Genomic DNA, 26,743 nt, shown 5'->3' on the forward strand with positions numbered 1-26,743 from the left:
TGTTGGAATTTGGGTCTGTGGTTCTGCGGAGGAAGATTTTGGAAAAATATGCCACAATTTCTTTTAATTATTGAGTTATTTTTGAGTTTTATGACAAAATGTGGCTCGTGGGTCGCCGTGCGTCAATCAATTTTTATCAGTTGTCTTTATGTTTAAGCACAAGGCCAGTCTTGAATATCTTCAGACAACTATTTTTCCATTATTGCCTAAGGCAAAACTGAGTTCAGTTTCCTTTCCATGCAATGCTGAGATGAAATAAAACATCAGATACTCATAGGTTGCATTAGACGAAATTTTGTAACAGCAAAATGTGACTGCTGTTACAAAAAAAATGAGGGAGCCAACCAGAGGGTGAGGGAGGGGAGGAAGAGCTGATGAGAGAGTGGAAAAAGACATGGAGATGGACAGACAGATAGACAAGGACGATGAAGAGAATGACGGCGATGAACTGACTTCTTTCACGATAAAGGATCGTCATGGCGACCCGCCTGTCAGTCAGTCTGTCAGCCACATCCACTCCTGGCCGCATTACAGCTCTCTGCCTCACCCGGACACACACAATAGATCTTCTGTGTGTGCATATGTGTGTGTCCGATACCCACAGGGCAATTAGCAGGTACTCTGGACCAACTAAGGAGCCAACCCCCCCCTGCTATGTTTCCATATATGAGTGACACTGGAGCCCGGATGTCCCCTGTCTCCCCGACACAGCACTGCCACACAGGACTCTTTCTGGAGGAAATTGATCATCAGAGTTTGGAGCCAACTTTGTAAACGGCAAAAGTCCAGAACAAGGAACGGAGAGAAATTCTTCCTTTAATGCTACAAATCAAACAGAGAGGTAAAATAATTTTTAATATTCATAATAATAGTGTCAAATGACAGAACATTAAGTTTTATGAAAACCAGGTCAGTATATTGATTAATAATGTTGCTCTTTTATCACATGGGGCACACAGAAATGGAAAATGTTTGCCACAAAAGCAAAAGTTGTGCCTTTCTACTGCAACCAACGTACTTCAAAAGGCGCAACTTATATTTTGTATCACACTTTCTCAAGTTTCGTTACAGCTTAGGCAGTACTGAAACTTAGGAAGCACATACATCTTTCATGCAAACTATAGGAAACCACAGCGATCCGCTAGCAACCACAACAACCACAAGGTTTGCAACTGATTTGACCTGGCGAAAGCCATCAGCCTCAAGCAACCTCTCTCCAACCTTGCACATTTTTTCCTTAGCAGCCAGAGGTTGCCAGCAGGGCCGCCAAACAGTCTCTATGTCTGAGTCATTGCAATGCATGGAGTAGGCAGGGCAGAGAGCAACCATTCATAACTGCATTTATGTCAGTGAGAGTGATCATCTCCTGAAGGAAGAGAAGCCATTAATTGTTTGTTACATATACATTTTGGCAGAACCTTAAATTTAACTACTCTAAAGAGATGATACTTGTAAATACAGATTTATATTAGGAGGGAAGAAAAGCCGCATACCTCCAAATTCAATAAAGACCGAGCCCTAAGTGTATGGAAGTGTGTGTGCGTGTGTGTGTGTGTGTGTGTGTGTGTGTGTGTGTGTTTGTGTGTGTGCGCATATGCAGGGTGGCTTAAAGTAGAGATGAAAGGGCGGCCATTGCCTCCTGATGACTGATAGCATTCAGCAGGGCTTTGGCTGATGTCTGCCTGATAACACAGAGGACGGCTCAGTCAGTCTTTAGGCAGAGGGCAGCCTTAGAGCAGCCAATCAGGAGCCAGTGAACAATCAAACATTAGCTGGGGCTTAATATTGTTTTAATTCCTGGGAATCATGCATTTAAAGCCCAATTTATTAATTTATACATGACAATTTGGCCTAAGGTAGACGTTAGCTTGATATGTACAGGTAAGAATGTAGACCTGGTCTACTACTCTACTGCCCTGCCTCTGTGACCAGCATGGTTGCTTTCACATTTGCTTTTTTATAAATTTTCCTACTTAATTAAATGCATTGAGACACATCAGTAAGCCACTAATGGACATGGCCTACCATCAGTCTGCAATAATGCAGACTGCTTGCCAGCTTCATGGTGAGACGACATCATGAGGTAACTACACTTCACCAAAAAACGTTTGTGAGTTTTTGAACAGACTAGAAAAAAACAAAGCGTGGCATGATGATCCATGATTCATACTGGTAGATTTTGTTACTGCTGGACACTGCCAGGCTGTTCTTATATTAAGCCAAGATCAATGGCTGCTGCTGTGGCTTTATATATAACAATACAAAAGCAGAACCAATTTTCCCATCAATTCCTAAATAATGAAATTAAATTATTCCTTTTTGTAACATGTCTATTGCAAAATCTAAACTGTAACATATTGCCCGTCTGCAAGAGGCATGGTCCTGATTTGGACCTTTAACTTCTAACCAATCATAAACTTGCATTTTTGTGAAGCTAAATATAAAAAGGAATACAGTGTGTGCAGCTTATGTAAACTAACAAATCGGCACAGACGCACACAACACGCCCTTGAGCTCACGCCTGCATGGTAAACTGTGTTCTGGTGGCTTTTAAAGAAATGTGAATGAATCTTTCTGCCAGTGTCAAAGCAGTGACACAGAAAGGATTTGTTGGTCCATTCTCATTCTCTAAAACAAAAGGCTCTACAGCAGTAAAGGTTTGGAGAGGGAGCAGGGCAGGGGTCAAAGAGCACATGTTCCAGGAAAGAGTTGCCCCCTAACGTTTTGTTGGCTGATTTTAACAGCCAGGCTGAGCCAAGACAGCGTGACGACAAGCACAAATGTTAAAATAAACAATCCCCACTTCATGTTTCACTGATATTTTGTCGTAAATTTGAAGAAAATACTAAAAATCGCATTATGAAGTGGTTTCCTGTACTTGCAAATGCAACTGCTTGCAATCCTCAGTTCATGTGAACAAAACATTACACACTGTGATAAAAAGGTTGACGCTTCAAATGTTTAAGTCAAACATCAAATCAAAGAACATATCCATCAAATCTGACCTGAAACTTTGCCAGAGACTTGTGTTACAAAGTCCTGTCAGTCTGTTACAAATCTTTCACAACCTTCTGATAAGAAACACCTCTCAAAGCTCAATAATCAGCTTTACAAATACTCCTATCAGTGCTCAGAGAGGTCATTTTATCCATTCACTCTGAGTGGAAATCCTGTCAAGGATTACATGTCAAGGAGGCGAGAAAAAACAGCGAGGGCAGGGCGCCATGGCAGCCAGTACCTCTCTATCATTAGACACACTGCGACCTCTGCAACATATCTGACAGTGATGAGAAGGAATTAGTCTTACCAGACAGACGCATGTAATGCAGGGGTTGTCGGTGATGTTGGGGATGTGGAGAACCTCTCCTTCATTGTCACAGCTGGCCTCAGTACCTATAGAGGACAGGAGGAAGGTGAGATGTAGGAGAGTGAAAAACGATGATGATGATGTCACACAGGCTTGTATTAAATACTTTTGCACAACACAACGAGCGATGCAAAGCAGAAAGAAGCTTGGATTTCTTCTACGCCAGTGTGGAGATATTTGATACGTCCTAAACTAACAATTTTTAAACATTCAACAATCAACATATAATAAATATTTAACATGTACATAAAGAAGCAGCCTAAAATACATAAATATACATATTGTGACTTTAACTACACAAGCATACTGAACTGGTCACTTTAAGTCTAATTTGTCTGTCCGGTTAAGAGCAGTGACATGATATCTCAGATTATTAAAAGTAGAGACCCCGCTGCCAACAATCCAGTCATTAAAAAATTATGCTAGATGACCCAACTGTTTCCAGTGCCTGTTACTTAGCACTCGTGGGATGGAGCATGTCCATCTTCACCTTCATCTTTTTTTTTCTTGTTTCAATCTCAGTTACACACTAAAAGTTTTGTAACTGTATCTTGCCCAACTCTGGTGGTATCGTGTTGACTAAATTTGTTCACAGACAGACATAAAAACACCTGCCACAGTATTCAAAACTGTCTTTGTTGGGTTTCTGCTACAGTAGATGTCTCCAGGACCACAATGATGTTGTGATGACAGACAGACTCATAAGAAAACAATGAAAACGATGTCAGCCATGCTAAAGAGACTGGTAAACATGAGTCAGCCGGTTTGTTACGAGTCCAAATGTAATCTGAACCAACGACAGGAAACGACCCTAAATCCATGGGTTTATGGGTAGAAGAACACAGATGTCAACATCTTGGAGGCACCAGTTTCTGCTGCTTAGAGAGCTGTAGCAGCAAAACACAAAAAGCCTCCAGACTGATACTTGGCCGTTTGTTCATGCACTATATTTGTTTTGACCCTCTGAACTAAAACCTTCCTTCTTAATTACTTTAGAGCTGAATGGGTGTCATTGAGGTGAATTTAAAGCCTGAGTGTGAAACTACTTCCTGCTTCCAGTAATTTGTCTTGCGTCTGCAGTATCTCCTCCATGGCTGAATGAACACAGTTTCAGCATCACTTACAGTTCATTCAAAAAACTGTTTTCTAAATTGCACGATGATGAAAAGCATTCAAAACCCAAGAGTTTGAATGCTTTAACTAGAGACTGTATTTCAGTGGTTTCACACCAGCTGCAGCAGTTCATGCACTAAATACAGAAATCTCATGGGCAATTACAAATCTCAGAGAATATAAAGGCATTAAATGAGGCCATTGTCCCTGTACTTACAGTAATTAGTGGTCAAGTATTCGGCTAAAACTATCCTCAAACTCTATCTTCTTTTGGACCTCAAGTACGCACGTGTGAACTTTCATGACATTTGCGATACTATCACCTTGACAACATCTTTCCATGAGATCGCACACGTAGACGGACTGAATGAAAACCAGGCAAGCTGTTGTAGGTAAAGACCCAGGACACTTTGATATTTTTGGTTGATCTCCTATCAGTGTGACCTCTGACTCCTGACTGTTTGGTTTGTTGCAATGTTGACAATTCAGGAATCTACCATCCCCTAAACATCTTCCATGAAACAAAGCAATGTGCACAAGCCACAAATCTGATCTACAGAAACAGATACTTTAGGGATTTTATCTGCTCATCACCCCATTGAATTTACTACCTGCCAACCTATTTCCAAATGCAAAAAATCCCCCATCAGTACCTAGTTTTTGTGATCAAAGATTATGTTATAAATCCCAGTTTCCTGTGGAGCATTTCCCCGCTGTGCGAAAGCCTCACCTGGATGCTATTGCAGTTAAAACACTGCAGCAGCTCTGTGCTGCTCTTTATTGGATTTGGGAATGTTTACATTACCTGAGATAGTGTTACGCTTGCCAAACACATCGGTTACGAGCATTTATCTAAGTTATAAAAACACAAAACAGGTTATGTTAAAAATTAGACATGAATTCTTGCACACTATGATACTGGGACTAAGCAGCTCGAGTTTTCTCCCTAAATACACTGAATTTGGTGACAGTCATTTAATTTTTTTTTACCATTAGGTCCGGCCATCATAACCAAATATAAAGAATTTTTGCAAGATTTTTGTCCCCAAAATAAGCTGACTAGATATATCCAATAAACTCTGCTGGCAACAAGTGTCATTTCACTTTGGAAAAAAGAAGATTTTCATGGTTGCTGGTAAAGAAAAAGAACTTATGTGTTCCCCTGGCTGAAATCAAGCACCCAATGAGACCAAAATGACACTGGATTTTAACCCCACTATCACTGTAAATTAAATATGAAGCGTGATTGAATGAAAAGGGTGAAGGCTGTAGCAACGGTAACATCAGCTCATGTCTGAAGTCATAAAGATCTTAGCAATGTTTATATCAGGCTTGTAATGCAGTAAACTTAGATTCCACGCTGCAACAATAGTTCCTTATAGCAGCGAGTCATGCCGTCTGTTTTTGTCCCTCTGAGTTCAGCAGTAAACCAGCCTGAGCCTGTGGATTCGGGCAGAGCAGACAAACCCTACCGACTCCGCCACTGTAAAATTTACAACTTTTCGAGTGTAATTAAACTGGTGGAGCTATAAGTGTCGGGGGGTGAGGGATGGAAGGGAAAAGGGGTGTAGGTGGGTGGGGGTCCCAAGCCTTTTTTTACAATGCCAAAAAAAACCCAAACTCTCATTTTCCAGCTGCTAGATTTGCCTCGTATCCATCTTCCCAGCACTGTCAATATAGACATTATAACTGATGCATTTATATAGTTCCTCTCTATTTCAACCCTCTGCCAAGTGCTGCAAGTAAAAGGCAGATGAAGTCGTTCAGAAAGCCATTAATAGTGCCGGAGCTCAAGCTGACTCAGATCTGTGACCTGTCTTCCCTCAGAGATCACTATCTGACTCTGATAGGCAAATCAGCAAAAACCTAATAAATCTTTTGCTTGAATTGACAGAGAGACTTTGCTAAATGTCAAATGTATCTATATTAACCCTTTCAGCTCCTTGACAAACAATTTCACACTCTGTTGTTACTAGATCTGTAAAATCTCTCTAATTAGCTTTAACTGTGAATGTACTGCACGTTGTCATACAAACAAAAAATAAATCTAATGCATTGAAGTAATTTCAGGCACAGCAGGTGGAGCAAATGTTAACTGCTTTATATACTGTCAGGTGGTTTCATCTAATAAATCTTACAAGCATCATGTTTTCTGTCTGTTTTGTATGTTAAAATAAATCCCGTCAAATAAATGTGGCAGTTTTTCACTTGAAATAAAAAATGAAAACACCAAAATATATTAAATTAATCAACCTTATTCCATCATGTTTCTGAAGAGCTGGGCCTTTTTGGTAATGCAGGCTTTTGGTGTGATTTTCAGACTTATGAAACGTAATAAAAATTTATAACTGAGTTTTGTTAACCTTGAAAAAAATTGCCAGCAAAAACACATTCATGCAATTTTAGACAAACAGTTCTCAGACTAATCAGCGAAATATCGTTCTAATAAATAATAATTATAATTATATTTGACTCAAAGGTCTTCTACAGACAATTAAGTCACTAGCCTCACTTACATATTAATGCATAGCAATGCAGGACTCATATAAGTATCATTAACAGTTCTGATGTTTGCAAAAAAAATGTAACAAGTGCTGCGAAGTGGATTTAAACACCTTCTAGTGCGGCTGTGGACACTCTAGTGGTCAGGATGACCTCTGAAGCGGCTGCTCCACCTGCTGCACTGACACGTTCAACCATCTGACTGCAAGACCTCAAACAGCTCAAAAACTCCTGGTCTGTGGTTCAGCAGACAATAGGCAGATGATACAGCGCATGTTTGGGATGCCAGGTGGGGGAATCTGATCTGCTGGGATCGTAATGGTGCAGATGATAAAGAGGCTGTTGGTTCTCAGGGGTTTCTCACGCTGTTTTATGTCAAACAGATACACTAGGGATACCCATCTGGTGCACGTTTTGTCCCTGATCTGGTTCTCATCTATCCGGGTTTGCTTCAGATAACTGCTAAGAGAGGGGGACCCCTAAAACCAGAACTCGTTCTTATCAGGACCGCAGCGGATGTGCATAAAGTAATTTATGGCGCTCCTTGTCATGCTGAGGTCTGTATTAGTGTTTAAAGCTGAAGTAAAACGTCTGCTCTAAATCACATTTTCTCCTTTAATTAATCAATTTATGATGGCATTAATCCACTGTGGCCATGGCAACACTACCAATGACCTGGAGGACACAGAAGTAAAATAAATGATCATTATCAAATGCCAGGTTAGGTCAGTAAAAGCAGGTCAGTAGCAGAAGTCTCGTGCTTCACAAAGCTGTTTACCCAGCGATAAGACGCATACACGCCGGGCTGACTGGCTGAGGAGCCCGGGCCAGCGCGCACCACCACATCCACCTTTCATTCACTCCACTTCTATTTTTCTCACACTTCAACGGCGCTGTAGGGCAAACAACCGATATCCTATGATGCAATCTGGCTGTCAAAAGAGGGTGAGCAAGCCGGGGAGGGCGCGCGCGTTTAGCCCCAAACAGGGAGGCCGATCAGGAGGGAGGACAGAGTGCTGTTAAATTAGAGCTGGTTAAGGAAAGTGGTTTTCACTTTACAGCCTGCTTGTAACTAAAAACTGGGTTAATTACAACCCAAAGTGACACAAATATCAATTTGAGTTAAAGTCACTTATAATTCTACGCAGACCTTGTATCATAATGATCCGAATCATCGTGTAATTTTTGTAAGTTTGATGTAAATCACTTTGATATTGGCTCATCGTGATAGCTATGACAGAAAACGTCTTCCTGCAAATAACAAGGTCTGCTGCAAACTACAAGCGTGCCAGGCTGGACTTGCTGTTTGATATTATCTCTACGGCTTCAAATAGAAGCACAAGCGTATTCCCCGCAGGGTGGCACAGAGAGGATAATCCCGGGTGAAGTTTATAATCGCGTGATAGACTTTCCCGTAAAACGCCAAGATAAACGTTGCTTGTTCGAGAGAAAAAATAAATAAAAACAACATCTGAAATACTATTTTATTTTTAAAAAAAAACAACAACTGTGAAATATACACATTTTGGTGAGCTTAAAAAACAAAATAATTTACGGTGATGCTAAGGAAGGGTTAGGAAAACGAGTAATAAAACGGGTAAAATAAAACCGCTTTTCATCCTTTTCTGCTTCCTTGTGATCGTGAAACAAACTGAAGGTTATCATCAACGCTTCCTGAACCCTTCCCTGCGCTGCCACATTACTGGTCATCAGATATATAGAAGCTGGAGTGACTTTGGTTTGGTGCGCTACTCTTGGAAGAGTAAAAAAAGACCGAAGGAGCACGGAGACGCGGCAGCAGACTAAATAACCAGGGGTTTGGGTAGATTTTTACGCACGGAGGGAGTTGTGATGTGTTATTATGAAGCCTTATGATCCCTTTAATCTTACCTGTAATTAGCGGAGAGGAAGACTGGGGCGTTTGGAGCAGCAGCAAAAAGCAAAAGAAAAACCTACAGGTGGACCAGGAGGGAGGGTTCAACCAGCGGAACATCCTCGGGTTTGCTCCAGGAAGAAGTATCAAAGAGCTTGGGGGAAAAAATTAAGGGATAAATAAAATCAATCCAAAGGAAAACAATGAAGATAAAAGTTCCACAATCAACGCTAATCTCGAAAACTTCTGGTCTGCATGTCAACCAGGAGAGAAAGCCTCCTCAGTTTGTCAGTTTGAGCTGAAATGCGAAGTGGCAATCAGCCAGACGCGCGGTGATTACAGTGATATTAAAATGACAAAGACGCGCCGGCAAGCAGGAGACAGCTGTGCCGCGCACGCCCTGCGGAAAAAAACACAGTCTGCGAATGAATTGAAAATATTTACATAGAGAAGCAGTCTCAGATTTTGCAGACGTGAATATCCTGAGAGGAACGGCAAGCTGTGAGTAGTTAAAATGACTTTTGCTCCACTCCGACTGTCAGAAGAGTCCAGACCAAAGTGTCCGAGGTAAATGCAGCTCTGATGCACACGTGCACATTTGTATCTCTACAGGAGAGTTTAAAACTCAAACGTCTTCCAGCCAGCGAGTCAATTTTTTTCCAGCAGTAGACTTGTCTTAATCTGCGCTCCCAATCCCAAAGTCCGCTTGTCACATGGATGCTCGATGCCGACTGTATCAGGGCGGAGAAGCGGACTGCAGCTTCTCTCTGGCTGAGCGGTGTAAATAGTCGACCTGCTTCTCCTCCTCCACCCCCGGTATTAAAGCGGACCTCTGGTGTCGGAGCGCACCACGGAGCCAGAAAGTCCTGCCTCCTCTGTGAAACCCGGACCTCCTCCCGTCTCCAGATCTCTCCAAAACTTCCTCCATACCCCCTAACCCAGACCCTCTCTGGTCCCCATATTCAGGTTTCCTGCTGTGACCTCCAAACCCTGGCCCTCCTTCTACTACTACTACTTCTTTAAAAAAAAAAAAAAAAACAACAATGAAAGCTACTACTTCTGTTTGACTGCTTCTGAGCGTATGTGCAGCTAATGTAAATCTCCCTGTATCTCTCTCTCTCTCCCTGTGTGAGTGAGAGAGAGAGAGAGAGATAAAGTTGTATTACCAACAAGCCAGGAGAGCTTTATGTCTCCACTCTGTAAGTTTATGGACTTAAAAAAGAAGAAAAACACTGGAGAAGAAAAAAGGAAAGGAAAGAGAGAGGATGAAAAAAATCAAGTGCAACATGTGTGTTTCTCGAAGAAGCCAGCTTTCTTCTAAAATGTCATTATTTAGCACACTCAGCACAAGTTCTAGCCTTTATTTCACTTAATCTCTCCTCGCTAAGTGGGTTACTGTGACACAAGTAGCAGAATTCCACAATGATTACCCTAATAAATGTATTGATAAATGAATATTAGAGGCAAGAAAAAAGGATTTGTCTCCGTGACTGTTACTAGTAATTAATTGTTTCATTACTTCCTTTTTTATAGATTGTTATTGTGTCCTGTTTAGTGTTAAATTATGTCACCATGTTTACTTTAGGTCTGGACCTTTTTTTCCCCTGTTTTGTCTTAGGCTCCTTAATCACAATGAAGGGGAATTTTAATGCTCTAGCATCACATCAGAGACAATATGTGTTTCAACAGCTTTCCTGTTACAACATGAAAGTCCTCACAGCACAAAGCTAACTACACAAAGGAATCCATTTCCCAGTCTGGTGATGAAGAACCTGACTGTCTTGCACATAGCCCAAAATTAATTCCAATCCAATAATTTTGAGATGAAGTGGAACACTGGTTGCAAGCTAGACCTTGCCCAACAGTGATGGACCTCATTAACACTCTTATGACTGTACAGGAGCAAATCCGTGCAGCCAGATTCCAACATTTGGTTAAAAATATTACACAAGTGAAGTAAAAGGTGTTACAGTACAAGATTAATCTCATATTAGAATGTTTACATTCTTTTATCCATATAATGTAGTTGAGCCTGCTCATATGCATGCTTCACGCCGATTCCAGGGGTGGGCAATAAATTTTCCCAAAGGTACCACATGAGAAACTGAGACTGTCCCAGAGGGCCACGCAAATAAGCTGAACTGCTCAGTATTAATTTAACTTCTTTATAACGTTATTGGTGCAGTCCTCCACAACAGTCTCAGTTTCTCGTGTGGCCTCTTGAGGAAATATGTTGCCTAGCCTGAATTAAGCCATGCTGAAAATTAGTTTCTATCTCAATTAATTTCACAATAACCAAGTCCTGGTTCCTGACACAGGACTTTTAAGGCTCCATTAGTGGCTTTTGAAAGGGTCAAAGGTCCACAGTTACCAAACTGGGGTCTGGTGGATTCTCTAGGGGACACAAATGTAAGCATTATATTATGAGGAGTGAGCAAAGGATTTCTGGTTTTTGTTTCTTTCTGAGACTGTTTTCCATTTAAAAATGCACATTAACATTTTATTCCGTTTTCACACCAATATGTTTACGATCGAATGACTTCGCCCTCTAGTGGCCATACTAACAAGAGTTGTTGTTAGGAGGCTGCTCGGGAGGATGTTGGGGTGGATTAGTGGGCTGATGCTACATGAAGTAAAGAGCATGCACAGTCCCTTCTTATTTTGAGCATAAAGATTCTCTCCACGTCTCTTGACCATAGCATTGTCAAATTATATAAATACTTTCTAATGGTTTTGTTACTGTTTATTTTACAGCCCTATATCAATGGTTGCCTCCTGAAAAGTCCCAGAAAGAAGCAACAAACCACTGATGTGGTTGTTTAGGTTGTAAGACTAGTTCTGTTTTTTGCTAATTTTTGGAAACACCCCTTCCCTCCTTTGTGTCAGACTCAGCATGCTCCTTCACATCATAAACTTCTCTATATTCCCGCATTAAGTTCCCATAAATCTGCAGTCTGGAGTCAGCATTTCAAAGCCTCATGTGACAGATCAGGCAGGTTGCATGACAGTGTCTGTGTATGTGCGTGTCTGGCCTCTTTAAAGTGAAGCTCATCAGATGCTCAGACGGGGAGGAAAAGCAAGTCTTCAAAGAAATAATTAGGACCCACCCAGCAGCTTTTAACTGAGCATCAGCCGCTGCTCGAAATGTGCTGCTGCACACTGAAAACACACACCAGCGCAAGCACAGCTGAGGTGTGCATCAGTCAAACGAGACAGAGAGGAAGAGAGTCCAAAGAGTAAAGTGTGTATTTGTGTGTGTGTTGCAGAGAGAAAAAAAGGAAACTGTGCTTTTAAAAGTAAGCTTGTGAAAAAAAATAGCATGGTGCATGTGTTAAAGAGATAAAGATCAAGACATAATGTGTGTGGCGAAAGACTTTATGTGGTTAAAAGAGAAAGAAAAAAGCACAGTGTGTTCAAATGAGACCATGAAAGGTCCCGTTAAAGGTAGACTGTCGCAGTGAGATTGAATTTCAGTAATATTAACCACTAGATGGCAACAGAGAGAAGAAGGGGGTCTACCTGATGTGACTGCAGATGGTCCCTTAATGATCCTCCACACACAAACGCACAAACACACACAGACTGAGGAAATGTTGGAGAAAGTCATGAAGGATGCTGCAGAACCCAAAGCAGGTGCTACTGGGACTCAAATATTGGATATACTTTTCTTTAAATATATATTGTTCCATTTTATGGCATCAGTCTTGATTTCCATTTTTTTTTTTAATTCTCATCAGTTTTATTAAGTGAATCAATTTTTTTTTGTAACTTTTAAAAAAGTCTGTTCACCTTGTTTTTTTGTTCTCTTTTTAATACAGGCTGCTTTGAGTGAATTTTCCCAAGACTGATTAATCAAGTTGTGGTGAAGTAAAATTAACTGCTTTAGTTTTATAGAAATCTGAAAGAGCTGTGGGATTAAAAACTGCTTTATACATCTTACAAACCTCATAATTTTTTGTTAATTTGCAATTTTCATGTAACCACTCACAACCTCGGTGAAAATATCAAGAAATGAGAAAGTCAGATGTATACAGTATGTGTTCAAAAGCAAGGTGAGGAGACGAAAAGACATTTTCTTATGGTACTTGGCTGCCTTGCAGACACAGGAGGTTTTCAGGGTGTGTGATGACCCTCCTGCATTCAAACTGGCTGCAGACAGCAGCTGGGGCCACAAAAGCCCCGAGGTTAAGGCCCCCCTGCAGTCGGTAGGTCTGGCTCAGAGGCGACAATGACGATGTCAGGAATGCTCCTGGTCAGGACGTTGTCCAAAGTCACGCTTTCTCATATGCAACAACACAACAGGGGACAAGGCAATATCTCACCACTGGAAATCTTCCATTGAATTCAGGAGGGGGAGCTGGAACATGACCCAGAGGCAGCCGCACACATGATGCCCACTCGCTCACTGTAAATTAACTGATTAACAACATGCACTTTTCTCACACGGACAGATTTCACTGACCTTGTACTCGGCGCTGGCTTGTTGCAGATGTTTTAATGTCCAGTCAAACTGTGTTGGATGTTTGCATCATTTGCTACAGAAAAAAGAGAGCATGGATAGAATCTATAACACGTGGCAGCGATCAAAGCAGCAGTTTTTGAAACATGTCTGTCTGGTCCAAGTGGTGTCATCAGGGAAAAAAACAGTTTATGCTACTTAATTATAAAACATGTCACCTTACAAAGTCGTACCTGTGAGAGGGAATTAATGATGACAAAAAGATCCCACATTTAATATTTTAACCACCAACACGAGTCAGATGAATGAGTTGGATGTCGATGTTACCAGTAGCCAAAATATTGATGCTTCTTCCTGCAGCCATGGATCACAGCTGGCAGCACGAAAGGTGGAGCTACACAATAAAAACCCAAATTGTGACATGAACTTGTTGCGTTTTACATCCTTGTAATGAAGTAAACTGCAGATATTTAAGATGTTTATGGAGGCTGTTATGAACAGCCTCAGACAAACACCCTGGAAACTGTGTGTAAAGTGTAAATGAGTAAAATGGAGGGTTTGATGCCTTGTATATTTCAAGATGTAACTAACAGCTCAAGCTGCTTATGTGAAGAAGTGAAGTGTTTTCCATGTATCATTCAGAGAGCAGGGAGGTATGTTTTTAGAGAGCTGCTGAATTAGTGCGGGAGCTCTGGGATCTATCACGCTGCGTACTCTTCTGGTTTTACAAGCTTCTTACAGGGAAGTTGGGCTACAAGCTAATCTCTTGGCATGTATCACTGCTGTCGGACAGAAGCCACATATATGCAGAAAGGACATTCTGCAGGAAGGAAGCAAGGAGGGTGTTCTTAAGGTTTCAAGGGCCCAGAGGTCATGAAACTCACTTGGCAGATAATTGACTTTGTAAATTTCAGCTCAAGTTAGAAAAAGAAAAACAGTCAAATTGCAGTTGCGAGGAGGGGTTTTCCATGATTGCAGCAGAGATTAGTTTTCAGCTCATTACCTGCTGCTCTGGACCAGCACAGGAACACACACAGAAGTAAGGAACTGTGCTGTGATTTTTGCACAGTGGCCAAACACCATTATTACAACTCTCTCATATCACGTGACGAACGCTGGCGCAAGAAGTCTTTTTCCTCCAAGAGACAATGACACTGGACACTGGAACAGTAGTAGCTGTAAAATGGTGAATAAATCTTTGAGTGTATTACAAACCTCAGGAAATGACTTGTTTTATTATAAAAACCTTATCCATTCATAAGATTAACATTTGGAAAGCGTAAAAGAGACTTTATTTCATCCCATAGCTATAAAGCCCATGATCTAAAGGGCCTAAAATTGTGGAAGCAAGCAGAACACCTTGGTAGATTATGTTATCCAGCTCTCTTTATTACACCCATGACTGAGGGAGACCTTCACATGACAATGCCACTCAGCTGGGCCAAAAAGCATTACCTACAAAAACCATCATTATGAAAATACAGGTGCTGCTATGGTCATTTTGTGTGTGTTTTTAATCAAGCTTCACAGTAGTGTAGTGTTTCACATATTTGCCTAACAAGCAAAAGATCCTGAAAGATGCCCTTCTCACCACGTCTTTTAATCCCTGCAGGTTTCAAATATGTAAAGCCTCTCTAGCATTTAGAAAAGGGAGACTTGAGTTTTTTGTTTTTAATACATCATAATAAGGTAAAGTTTAGAAGCCACGCAGTGACTTGCGGAAATAGTCCATCAGGGGAAACATGGAATGCTGCAGCAAACCTGGAAGCTGGGAACCTTTTTTGGCTCAGACATTAAAGAGAGCAAACTATAATTAAAATGTGGGGATGTCGTCTTTGAGATCAGTTGAGAGTGGCTGTTTTTACATGTCAAAGAAAAAAAAACGTAATGAGTAGGAATTCAAACTCAGCTGACATGAGACAAAGTGAATTTCACACATTCAGCAACAGTTTTTTGTGTGCAGGATAAATACCTGAAAGTACAGCCAAAAATTATTAAGCTTCACTATGAAAACAAGAACTGCCAGAGTGAAAGATGAGACTCACAAGATGGTAGTGAGACCTTATGATCTACCTAAACATCTCTGCAGGCCAAGCAACCCCATCTCCACGGCAACAGGGCTCCCTGACGGCAGCAACCTCTCCAATAAAGACAACATTTAATATATTTTTATTTTTATGTTGCTTAACTAAAAGGGTCTTTCGCCTTTAGTTTTGGTTTTGTAATAAACTTGCTGATGTGTCATGAAAACACGATACAATTAAATCACCAGAGAAACGATCACAGAGATGCAAAGAAACTTGAATGCAAATCTTTGAGAGAACAGCAACGATATTGGTGGAAGTATAATTTCAAGGGGGACAAGATATTTTTCATAAAAGTTATTGTTGGTGAATTTTCACAAGCCTTTGACTCTGACTCATGACACTGACACTTGTATAGATTACAATTCTCTAGATTCAGTCTTTATTTCCTGTGATCACAGAAATTAAAGTCAATGCCTAAAATTTTTAAGATGGCTGTTGAGTGACAAAAGTTGCTGTGGTGTTATTCAGGGAATATTATTGCACTAAAACTGTGTTTTTATAGTAAATATATCGAAGACATTTGTATTGAATATCTGTAAATTGAAACACTATGTGCATTAAGTGACGTGCAGATAAATAAATTTATTTATTTTAAATAATTTTATGGCAAAAATGGACACATAGATGAACTCTTACAAAATGGAACAAATCATATCTTAAATGCTATTTTCTATTGTCCTTTCACATAAAGGACTGAAATGTGATATCATCACTTTGGGAAGTAAAAACATGATGTAGCTGCGTTACCAAGGAAAGATCATTTCTTGTAATTTTCCACTGGGATCAAAACACAGGATCAGTATTGTTCACACAAAAAAAGAAATCCGAGCTTAAGTTCCCCGTGGCAGAAGTGAAATGTTGCTGACGCTTCAAATCTGCAGCGAGAGTAAAATGATGCGGCAATTATCTAATCCAGTTTGTTTACGCCTTAAACCCAGAGAGACAGAAATAAGCTTGGAAATAAAACCCCAGAAGAGACGTCTGCTCCTCAGTGTCTGAATCCCAACTCTGCGCTCTGTCCAAACTGCCACTGCGGCCCCGTTACACTTTGATTGTTGAAGTATTGTTTGATGTTTTTAACAGTTGGGCGTGTGCAGCTACGTTTAGTGGTTCCTCACATCAGTGCTGATTTACTACAGGCGTGAAAGAGGGAAGAAGTTACTGATGAGGAAAAAAACTAAATCTGGGAAAGTGTTTAAAACACATAAACACTAAGCAGAATGAAGCATAGAGAAACAGCGAAAGTAAAGAAAGGAGGAGGCAAGGAGACAGGAAGAAAAAGTGGGGACTAATTTGTTTTGTGACGGAAAAACGAACCGAATGGTGGAACAGAAAGTAGCTTGGACATCCAACTGACCTGGATTTGGCACAGGACAACATCTTTTAGCTGTCTGTTCTACAGCAGCCTTTTTTTTCGGAAATCTTTATTTTATCTTCAACCTTCAAGATGAATGCTGAGTTTAAAAAAGAGAGGGAGCAGAAGAAGAAAGAACAGGACAGAATGAAAAAAGAACGCAAACTCATCCGAAACAATTACAGGCACACAAAAAATGCTCCAGATAAACACACTCCAGTGTGAGACTAACACGCTGACTACACATGTGACCGATTCTTGTGCAACATTCATTTCGCAGGAAGAGCTGAACTCTGTGTGACTAGTTAACCGATTTTGACATACAAAAATAAGTATTGCAAGAACCATAAATCAGAGGACGTGTAACATTTTCAAACACTCCTTGAACCTCATGAGATATTTTTCATCTGTCTCTTTAGTTGAGTTTAATCCGTTTCTTTTGACCATTTCCATTTGTTCGTACCCGACGCATGTTTATTATTCTACACAAATATCAAAAACTATTTCTGTTTGTGCTCGAGGGATGCAGGGAGTTTCTTTCATTCTTTTCTTTTTTTTTTTTGGTAGGGTCAGAAATATGTCCAAAGATCTAAAGTTGGAACATCATGTGGACAAAGGGGGTAGAGTTTTTGAGTTCCTGAGCTTTTGAAAAAGTTCAAGATTTCCAGGAAAAGTTGCTATGGGTGGAGAAGGAGCTGCAAAGTGCTGAAAGAGGAAAGAAAACAACAAAGAGAGTCAGGTAATTCTGTGAGGGTTGATAGATGGAGGGATGAAGTGGTGGGAAAGAGGATAAAACGCTAAGAGAGACGGACCAAAGGGTGAAAGTTAAAAGGGACGATGAAAGAAGATAATCAAGACCATAAGTAAGAGATTGGGAAAGAGTTAGTGAAAGAGGAAATGGAAACCTAAACAGAGTTTTAAAAAGAAATACCGAAAGGAAGAAACTGATAAGGAGTGTGCAAGAGCGAGAGATGTAAGATACAACAGAGAGAAAAAAAACATTGGGAGAGGAAGGAGGGATAAGAACAGAAGAAATTCATGAGAAACTGTAAAGACAGATGACAGTGAGGATAAATATAACTAAAGAAAAACAAAGATCACGTTTTTTGAAAAGAGAGACGTAATGGCAGGTATGAGCTGAAAGAGTGAAATGAAAATATTTGACCAAATGAGAAAAGGAAACAAAAATTGAGAGAGTTTTTGTGGCAGTGTAACTCTATCTGTAGCGCTCCTACATGTACACACACTGGGAGCTGCTGCCAACTTAAACAGCAGCAGCTCTGCTTTAGCACCGTTACCCAATCTGCAGCTGATCTCGCCCGCGCAGCCCAAAAAGAGGGGAAAAGAATAAACAAAAGGGGATCACTTCAAAAGTCGTCAGACTGAGCTCCGTTTCTCAACTTGACAAGTGTTAGGTTGGCTTTCACTCTTTGTCCACAACTCTCTGTGGAAACACAGAAATGTAAGAGTGTGAGAAATGATGGAAATTTGCACATTTAACCGTTTGCCCATGTGAAAAGGTCATCTTTGCTGGAATTCAAAGAAGAAAATCTTTTCCCAAGATTTACTAAGTTAAGCAGTCGTTGCACTAAAAAGGTGAAATTGAATGAAGCATGCTGAAAGACCTATAGACACGTCTTTGCTCCAAGGTCAAGCTTTTGATAACTAGTCTAAATGAGCATTTTGTTTCTTGTGCATTCGTCTCTGCTACAAATATAAGATTAAAACTTCATTCATCTCAGAGGAACTTCTGGTGCATTTTAAACATAAATATAAACACATCAGTATGTTCAGTAATTAGGGTGTAGCTCTGGATAGAGGTAGAGTACCAAATCTACAAACTGGAAAGTTGGTGGCTCGATCCCTCGCTGCTCCAGTGTGCATGCTAAATATGTACTAGGTACTGACCTAAGTTGCTGCAACAATTATTATAGAGTCACTGGCAACTTTACAACTGCTCATTAACACAAATATCCAATCAGCCAATTACATGGCAGCAACTGTAACATGGCATTCTGCCATACCACACCAAAGAAAGATGGTTGAATGAAGAAGCCATGTCAGTGTATTTCTTTGTAATGACATTGGATGTCTGACCAATGAAAAGCTGTGACATGCTATTGAAACTGGTATTATTTTTCTGAGGAAATGGGAACTTTGTTTGTTTTTTTTAAATGTGCTGTTTTATACTAAAAAGTCATTAAATATTGTGAAGCTGAAAAAAATTTGATGTTAAAATCCAGGAAATTTCTAACAGTTATGATTTACTTACAGCTTCAGCGCCAAAGGAAGAGTAGTGGAGAACTTCTCCTTGCAGGAAGAAAAATGACTGTTGTGTTTCTGCAAAGAAGAATTCAGCTCAAAGTGACATGACTTGACCATATTACTGCACAAGCAGAGCAAAGACAGATATACAGTGGTCCCCCGTTTATTGTGGGAGTTACATTCTGAAAATAACCCGCGTTAGGTGAAAGTAGCCAGCTTTATTTTTTACCATTTTTATAGATGTTTTAAGGCTGTAAAACTCCTCACTACACACTTAATACTCTTTTCTCAGACAGGCATGAACATTTGCACACTTTTCTCTCTTATTTAAATACTCTCAAAGTTCAAACCTTTGTAGAAAAATAAGTCCAGAGTTATAGAATGAAACCTAAGATCAAACCCTGTTTTCAGGTCCAGAACATGGGAATAGAGCAGCTGTGAGAGAATTCAACATTAATAAATCAATATTACGGAAGTAAATGAAGCAAGAAGAATGAATTAAATAAAGTTTGACTTATCTGGCTGTTTTGTTTCGCTTAATGCACCTTATAATCTGAAAAATACGGTAACTTCTACCTTCCTTTAGCATGTCCAGAAGTCCAGCTTTTTGTGCGATGGTTAGCTTCTTCCTCTGCCTTTTGGGTGCTACCGCAGGTGCCTTTGGCGGTGCAAAATGTTTTGTCTACATTGCTGTGTTTGTTGCGGAGAAAACTTACAAACATACATTACAGCACTTCAGAGTCACACTGCTAGTGATCGCAGATTTATGTAAATTCGACAAGCTGAATGCATTCTGTACAGCAGACACGGCATGGAGGAGACTGATTGGCAGTGGTTTACAGCCAATGAGGACGCAGAACACAATGTGCTCAAAAAAAAAAAAAAGCACGCAAAATTGCACAAAAAAAAATCCTCGAAACAGCAAGAACGCGAAAGGTGAACGGCGTTATAGGGAGTGACCACTGTACATGGAAATCACACCGCATGTATAAACATTAAAAGTTCACCAAACACAATTACTGCACAACCTTTGATAACTTACAGCTGACTACTTTTATTAGTAAACATTCATAAACATGGTTTATTTCATTCACATTGTTGGTGATCTTGCACCTGCTGCAGACTAATGACAAAGTCCTGACTTATTCTGGAGTACAGAAACTTATTTTTTAATTAACTGTGGCTACAAAAAGCAAACTCGGAACGAGAGCTTGGTAAATCTGCACCACTAATACAACAATTACAAAACCTAATGTACATTATAAACATTCAAGGTATTCAAAAACATTGACATGTAGTACCTTGTGTCCAGTGGGAACCCTTTATAACATCACAAACTTAACCTAATTGTCCTTCTTGGCAAGGATGAGCTGATGCTGGTTTCGGCTGATCTGTTTTTACCTCTGCTCAAAGTTTACATTTTAAAATATTTACATAAAAAAATAAGATATACACCCATACTATGTCATTTTTCGATCAGATGAGTCAGCAGTAGCAGTAGGCACTGCTGCAAACAGGGACTCTGTTACACAATACAAACTAAATATAAATTTCCCAGCAGACAGTCGGGCTGAAACTAAACATAAAGACATGATGCTTACAGTTGACTTGTAGAGGAGTGCAGAGCCGCTGGGATTGCTGCTGGCACGGAACATATGGCTGAAGTCTATAAGCTTCAATTCTGACTTAAATATAGCTCAAGCTATTAAATTTATGTGTTTTAAATGGATTTGTATGAGTGAATGTGTCCAAAATTATATATTACAATATAATATCACATATTTGGTTTATAAATCTCTAAACCAGGGACGCAACTATATGTTTTAACAAGTAGTGATTGTTTCATCTGGGGGAAAAAAGACTCAGTGAATGGCTTTTTGGTTTAAATTCAACTGTCCAGACAGATTCCCATCTCCACCCTTTAAGCTCAGTGTTGCACATACAGTATGCTGTAAATTTGATCAGCCAGTATAGACGTTTAAATTCTAAGCTGACCAATAAACTCACCAGTCTGTACATGCTGGTTCCAGTATGATAAACTCACCAAAGAACATCTGTAATTATCTTATTTTGTGTGTTTTTATGAAAGGACTGGCTAACTCTATTTATATTGTATATTTTTTTCGAACTTCCCTCTCATGGTGCCTAAATATGCATACTTTTTGTCTCAATAACTTAAAAAATATTTGAACTTGGTTGTATCTGTGGTGTTTAGAGTAAAGAGAAGATGTTTCTGACTATGAAATGTAAAGGGACCTGTGCGCTTAGACAGAAGTGCTGTCGGACATCTTTGGAAACCCCTCCGCACTCACATCTACTTTACAAAGACAAGACACGACCCAAAGTAAGACAATATGCAGTGTTGCTCTACTGTAAATGAACTGACTCTTTGACATCATTTAGTACAGTGCAGTAAGACATTTCTTGCTCTGGTGCAAACATCTTGCGATAACATTGCTGTACGCAGCTGTTAAAACCAGCCTACCTTCACAATGTTCCTGACTATTTAAGGATGAGCAGAAAAGGCTGGAGTATTAAACTGGCCCTGTAGACTCTGGACTGCCACGCCGCTTTTTCAGGAAACACCCTGTTGGTTTCCATCTTACAAAAACAGTCTCAGGTTCGACCCCGCAGCAACAATTATGTGTCCATCAGCCACCGCATGTCCTTGAGTATCCCAGCTTTAAAAAAATAAAACCTCAGGTCGGAGGGGGTGGCGACGGAACCAAATGTAGGATGTGGCCTTGATTTACCCGGAAGCAGCAGGATGGCTGAACGCGTCAGGCGGTTTATTCTTAGTGGACAGACGGGGGAGGCTCAAGCAAGGCCCGGTGCCATGCGAGGGGGCGACAAGGCGGGTGCGACGTCACAGCCAGAAGTAAGCGTGGGCCGGGCGTGGTTGGGGATTAGGGAGGTACTGGGCTGTGGGTTCAATTGCTGCTGAGGCGGAAGGAGAAAGTCAGCAAAATGTCTGAGAGGAGGACAACTTTGCCTTCCTCCTCACTCTCCATGGGTACAGTAAAACTACTGGATGTGGTGGATCAGCAGAGTGTGTGTGTGTGTGTGTTTTTGAGATCAGCTATTATTAGAAGATGTAAATATCCATATACGAGGAAACTGTTTTGCTGCTAAGACATGTGACCTTGACCGAGTCGATTTACTGTATTTATTGTGTATACTGAATATAAATGTGTATTTGTGTCCTATTGAATTACATGGCTTTGTATATGTTTAAATGTGAACTGTATATAAACACATGTATATTTATAAGTACGAGCCCCCAGATGTGCATATTGTGTCTGTATATGCTGTTTAGACATGTTTTGTTTCCGTATGTGTGTGCATATTATGTTATCGCACTGTTTCTATTAACCCTCCGCAGCCTCTGGCTCCTTCTTCTTCTCTTTCACTTTAACTGATGATCTCCTGGACACTTTTTTGTCCCCTGCCTCCTTCCCTTCCTTCTCTTTTTCCTTCTCCTTCTTCTCCTTTGATGACTCCTTCTTCTCCTTGGAAGAAGATGATTCCTTCTTGGACTCCTTCTTTGCCTCCTCTTTGGGCTCTTTAGTTGACTCCTTTTTGGATTCCTTTTTCTCCTTGGATGACTCCTTCTTCTCCTTTTTTGCCTCCTTGATGGACTCTTCTTCTTTTACGCTCGCCTCTGATGGTTCCTTGGACACCTCTTTCTTCTCTTTTTCTGAAGAAGAAAATAAAAAAATATGTAAATTTCCTTACATATGATTTAATATCTCTACTTCTTTATTCAAAACATTACATTCATAACATTCAGTCTCAGGTCTCAGCCAAAGTGATAAGTTGAGAGTGACAAGGGAAGCCTGGGAAGAGCTGTAGAAGCTTGCTGTCACCGTGACCCAAGCGTCAGCGAAGGATCATAAAAAAGATGGCTAGAGGTTTGGTCTGAAAGGTCACAAATAGTTTTTGTTAGGCAACACAAAAAAAGAACACTATTAGTTTTTTTCATGAGTGAGTATCAGTTAAAGGGACACTTAAACTGGACTGTGATGCTGGAAGAAACACTGGAGGACCTCTTAAGTCACATGACTTAACTTATGGGGACCATGAATTTTGCAAACCTTATAACATGGTTTTGCATTTGGACCAACCCAGTTACTGACTGACAAATCCCTTGATGGAAAGAAAAAAGTTTTGGTTTCCATTATTCTCTCAAGATCCCTAAATTTAAGCCTGAGTTGACTCTTAGGTCCAAAAAGTCTTAATTAATAACTAAGCTGAGTCTAAATCGAATTGTCACTTATTTATTCTCACTTCAACTCACTCATGAAGGCCAATCCTGGCATCATAGCAAGTTTAAACCTTTGATTTTAGGCAAGAAGGCAGCTCTTTCCATCCTCACTTTTGAATTAAGATCGAAAAACAGTCCTAATTCCATCCATACAGCTGCAGTTAACAAGGGACCAGCAGCCAGAGGAATTAAACTGCAGGCACAGTTGTTTAAGATTATTAAATTATTAAATGCAATGAATGAGATGGATTAGAAACAAAACAGAAGACAAGCAAAAGTAGTAATTGTATTATTTTGCAAAACCATGTTGATATAAGTGCAACTAGTTAGTTGCACTTATATCGTTAGATAAATCCTAAAACCCCTGATGTTTTAGTGGGTATAAGGAACCCCCAAAATAATGACATAATGGTACTAGAGAGCATTAATGTGAAAAAAAAAACATCCAGCATCTATCATTTTAAATACCAGTTTAGTCAAACACTCAGTGTAGCTATTACAATAACGGGGTTATGCTGATGTTGTTTGTAGATGATGATGCTAATGCTATAAAGTAAAGATGAGATCAGAGTGGCAGTGCATCATTGTCAGGATAATTGTTTTTCTGCTGTCTGACAACAGGAGCCAAAAAATATGAAAATAAAAATTATAAAGTGAATCTGTGACCACAATGTTGTGGAGAGGACTGACTGGAGCAGCTCTCCCACAGGTGGTGGCCTAGATGCAGTTTTGCTGTTTACAAACTGCAAAGAGAATAAAGAAGAAGAAGGGATTTAGCCATGTGGACACACGCAAAGACAATGGTGTTGTTCAAAATGTTAATGGCACACAGATTCTCTTAAAATACAACTTTAGATGGGTTGTATTTTAAGTCCATTAGCAGTAAGAATGAGGATTAACTAACGTTTACCCAATCAGCCCGTGTTTTAACAGTGATGCAAATACACTGCAACTCCCACGGGTCTTTAAAATTAAGACAAATTGACTGACAACAGCACCTGCTGCATGACAAAGGACCCCCACTCAACTAGAGTCAAGGGTGGGCCCTTGCAACCACACACACAGACAATCACACACATGCACACACACACTCTGCAGCGCTGCCTTCTCCAGATTGGATTGGCTTTCTGATAAGGTGATAACGGTACGGGCGTCTGCCAACAAAGAGACACGCTTCTTATCTCCATGAGAATGGAGAGGGTTTTTCAGACTGGAGACTACAGCCTGGTATCTCACTGTGTGTGCGTGCGTATGGAAGCGACAGTACAAGAGCCACCTCTTAGAATATCTGCCAGTGTGTACGTGTGTGGATGAATCTGTCTTTGCATGTATGTGGTGGAGACTACAGACTGCTCCCTAAAGACTGCGCGTGTTCACAGACTCCAGAGAGAAGCTCTAATCAGACAGCTCATCGTCTAGGGCTTAAGAAAGAGAGACTCTGGTAGTGTGTGTGTGGATGGCAGATGGGTGTCTGTCCTAAGTGTGCTGCAAATAGTTGAAAAGTTTTTACTTTATCTTTTTATAAAGTCACATGCATCTAAATGAATCCATTACATCACACACTGGGCTTTTGGTGTGTGCTAAAAACAAATCAATGTAATAAAAAAAGAACTGACTTTGGCTAAAATACCTTAAATTTCTTAGTGACTAGAATCAGTTTAGTGTCTTTTTCATATCTTAAGTATATTGTTTTCTATATTAGTCAAAAGTGGGATTTTTGCCCCTAATTTCCTTTAATTGCTAAATCTGCTCACACAGGCAAGAAAATTAAAAACACACATGGATGATAAGACATTAGACGTTATGGTCTGCAGCTCCATTGTTTGAGTTTCAGTTTAACTGTTTAATGGGTGGCCACTGAGACGGTTGATTAAGCCGCTCGTGTTTCTAAGCACACCCACCCAACCAGGTCTAATTAGATCCAAAAAACCACAAAACCCCTTAACTGTGCTGATCCACTTCACACGCTAACATGCACAAAATCTATCGGCTTCTACAGAAAAAGTGAGAACAAATAATTTGGAAGCACAAACACAGAGAAAGCTGACCGCAAACTGTTCTGCAAAAGAGCAAATTTCCACTTTGGCATGCAAATTCTCCCCCTCCGCCTCTCTCAGTGACCTCAGAACTTTTATAGTTCAACATGAAAGAAATGTTGGGTGAGGGTGTGTCTCTATCTAAGAACTGCAGCTATAAAGAAATAAAGGCCAGAAAGAAAGCACATGCATGTGAAAATAGCAGAAAACATGTACACATCTGTGTTTATGCACGTGTGCTACGCCAAAGACAATATGCACTAATCAATGATTTTTATGTGCGTCCACAGCATTGGGGTCTCTGATGGGAGTAATCCTGTAGCGACCACCTAATCCCGACTGGATGGTAAGTATCTGGCTAGCAAACACACTTTCCTCCATATCATTCCTCAGCAGCTGAGCCAACAGATACCAGGAGTCTGTGCTTGTGTTGCACATGTGCATCTGTATCTCTTATGTGCACATTTTTGGGTCTGAGAGATCATTTCATGTGAATAGAGACTCTCTGCAGACGGCAACACTGACGTTGACTTTTAAATGATTTTTTAGCATTTTAATTTTAATGTTTTTAATGAACAAGAAGTTATTCACGAAAAGTTAGATGCATATAACAAATTTCCCATCATTTAGGCAAAGCGTATCTGTGCTTGTATGTGAAAGCCAGGAGCTTGTAGAACCACCTTTTGCAGCAGTAACTGGAAAAAAGTCATTTGTGTATGACTTTATCAATCTCTTACATCATGGTGGGATTTTGGACCTTTTTTATAACACTGCTTCATTTGATTGAGGTCTGCAGATATTCATTTATGCAAATCTCCCTAAGTGTCCTGCCACAGCATTTAAATCAGGCTGAGGCCTGAAGTTTGACTAAAAACGTCAAAGAATCATGTAACACGTTGATTTTTTTTTCCAGCCATTCTGTTGTAGATTTGGTGGGATCTGTCCTATGGCATGACCATGGCCATCACATTAAAAAAATTTAAGGTAAGTTGATTTATGTGGGCTGACTTTAACCTTTTATTGGTTTGTAGATGTCACCCTCGCAGTATGGTTCTCCTCTAATCAAATTAATATGAGTCCTGAATGGCTTATGTATCATCTAATGGATATATTCTACAAAAGGTCAATTTGAAAAATTAATTTAATTAAAATCCTTTTAAGATTTGAGAATAAAGGTCATCACCAACATGACAAAAACCACTTGAAAAATGTTTTAAAAAAATGTTTGGTTTTTCTCTTGATGAATAAAGGCTACAAAAGAGAAAATGTCAGTACAAATGGTTTGACCATTAACAGGAAATTGAGTTTAACCTGAAACTAAGCCTAGTAGCACCCAAGTCTTAAACTTGGGTCAAACATCTCTGTTTGGTGTCAGAGTTCACAATTTAACCCAATATTGTCCGTTCAGATTAACACTGATGGT

At 40.1% G+C, this 26,743-nt stretch overlaps 2 protein-coding genes across 2 annotated transcripts in view; both read right to left on the bottom strand.

The window, feature by feature from the left end:
• bmper (BMP binding endothelial regulator) overlaps positions 1 to 9,828 on the bottom strand; it is a 33,871-nt gene extending 24,043 nt beyond the window's left edge. Inside the window, exons 1-3 of the mRNA XM_031756685.2 lie at positions 9,300 to 9,828; positions 8,873 to 9,009; positions 3,308 to 3,393 (exon numbers count right to left, since the gene is read on the bottom strand). Coding sequence (XP_031612545.1) covers positions 3,308 to 3,393; positions 8,873 to 8,975 — 189 coding nt within the window. The 5' untranslated portion in view covers positions 8,976 to 9,009; positions 9,300 to 9,828. The remainder of the gene's footprint in view (positions 1 to 3,307; positions 3,394 to 8,872; positions 9,010 to 9,299) is intronic.
• A 12,518-nt stretch (positions 9,829 to 22,346) lies between these two features.
• The window catches only part of bbs9 (Bardet-Biedl syndrome 9), a 169,695-nt gene continuing 165,298 nt past the window's right edge, over positions 22,347 to 26,743 (bottom strand). The window contains exon 22 of the mRNA XM_031756711.2: positions 22,347 to 22,717. Coding sequence (XP_031612571.1) covers positions 22,389 to 22,717 — 329 coding nt within the window. The 3' untranslated portion in view covers positions 22,347 to 22,388. The remainder of the gene's footprint in view (positions 22,718 to 26,743) is intronic.

The sequence above is a fragment of the Oreochromis aureus genome, linkage group 11, assembly GCF_013358895.1.
Source record: "Oreochromis aureus strain Israel breed Guangdong linkage group 11, ZZ_aureus, whole genome shotgun sequence".
NCBI classification, from domain to species: Eukaryota; Metazoa; Chordata; class Actinopteri; order Cichliformes; family Cichlidae; genus Oreochromis; species Oreochromis aureus.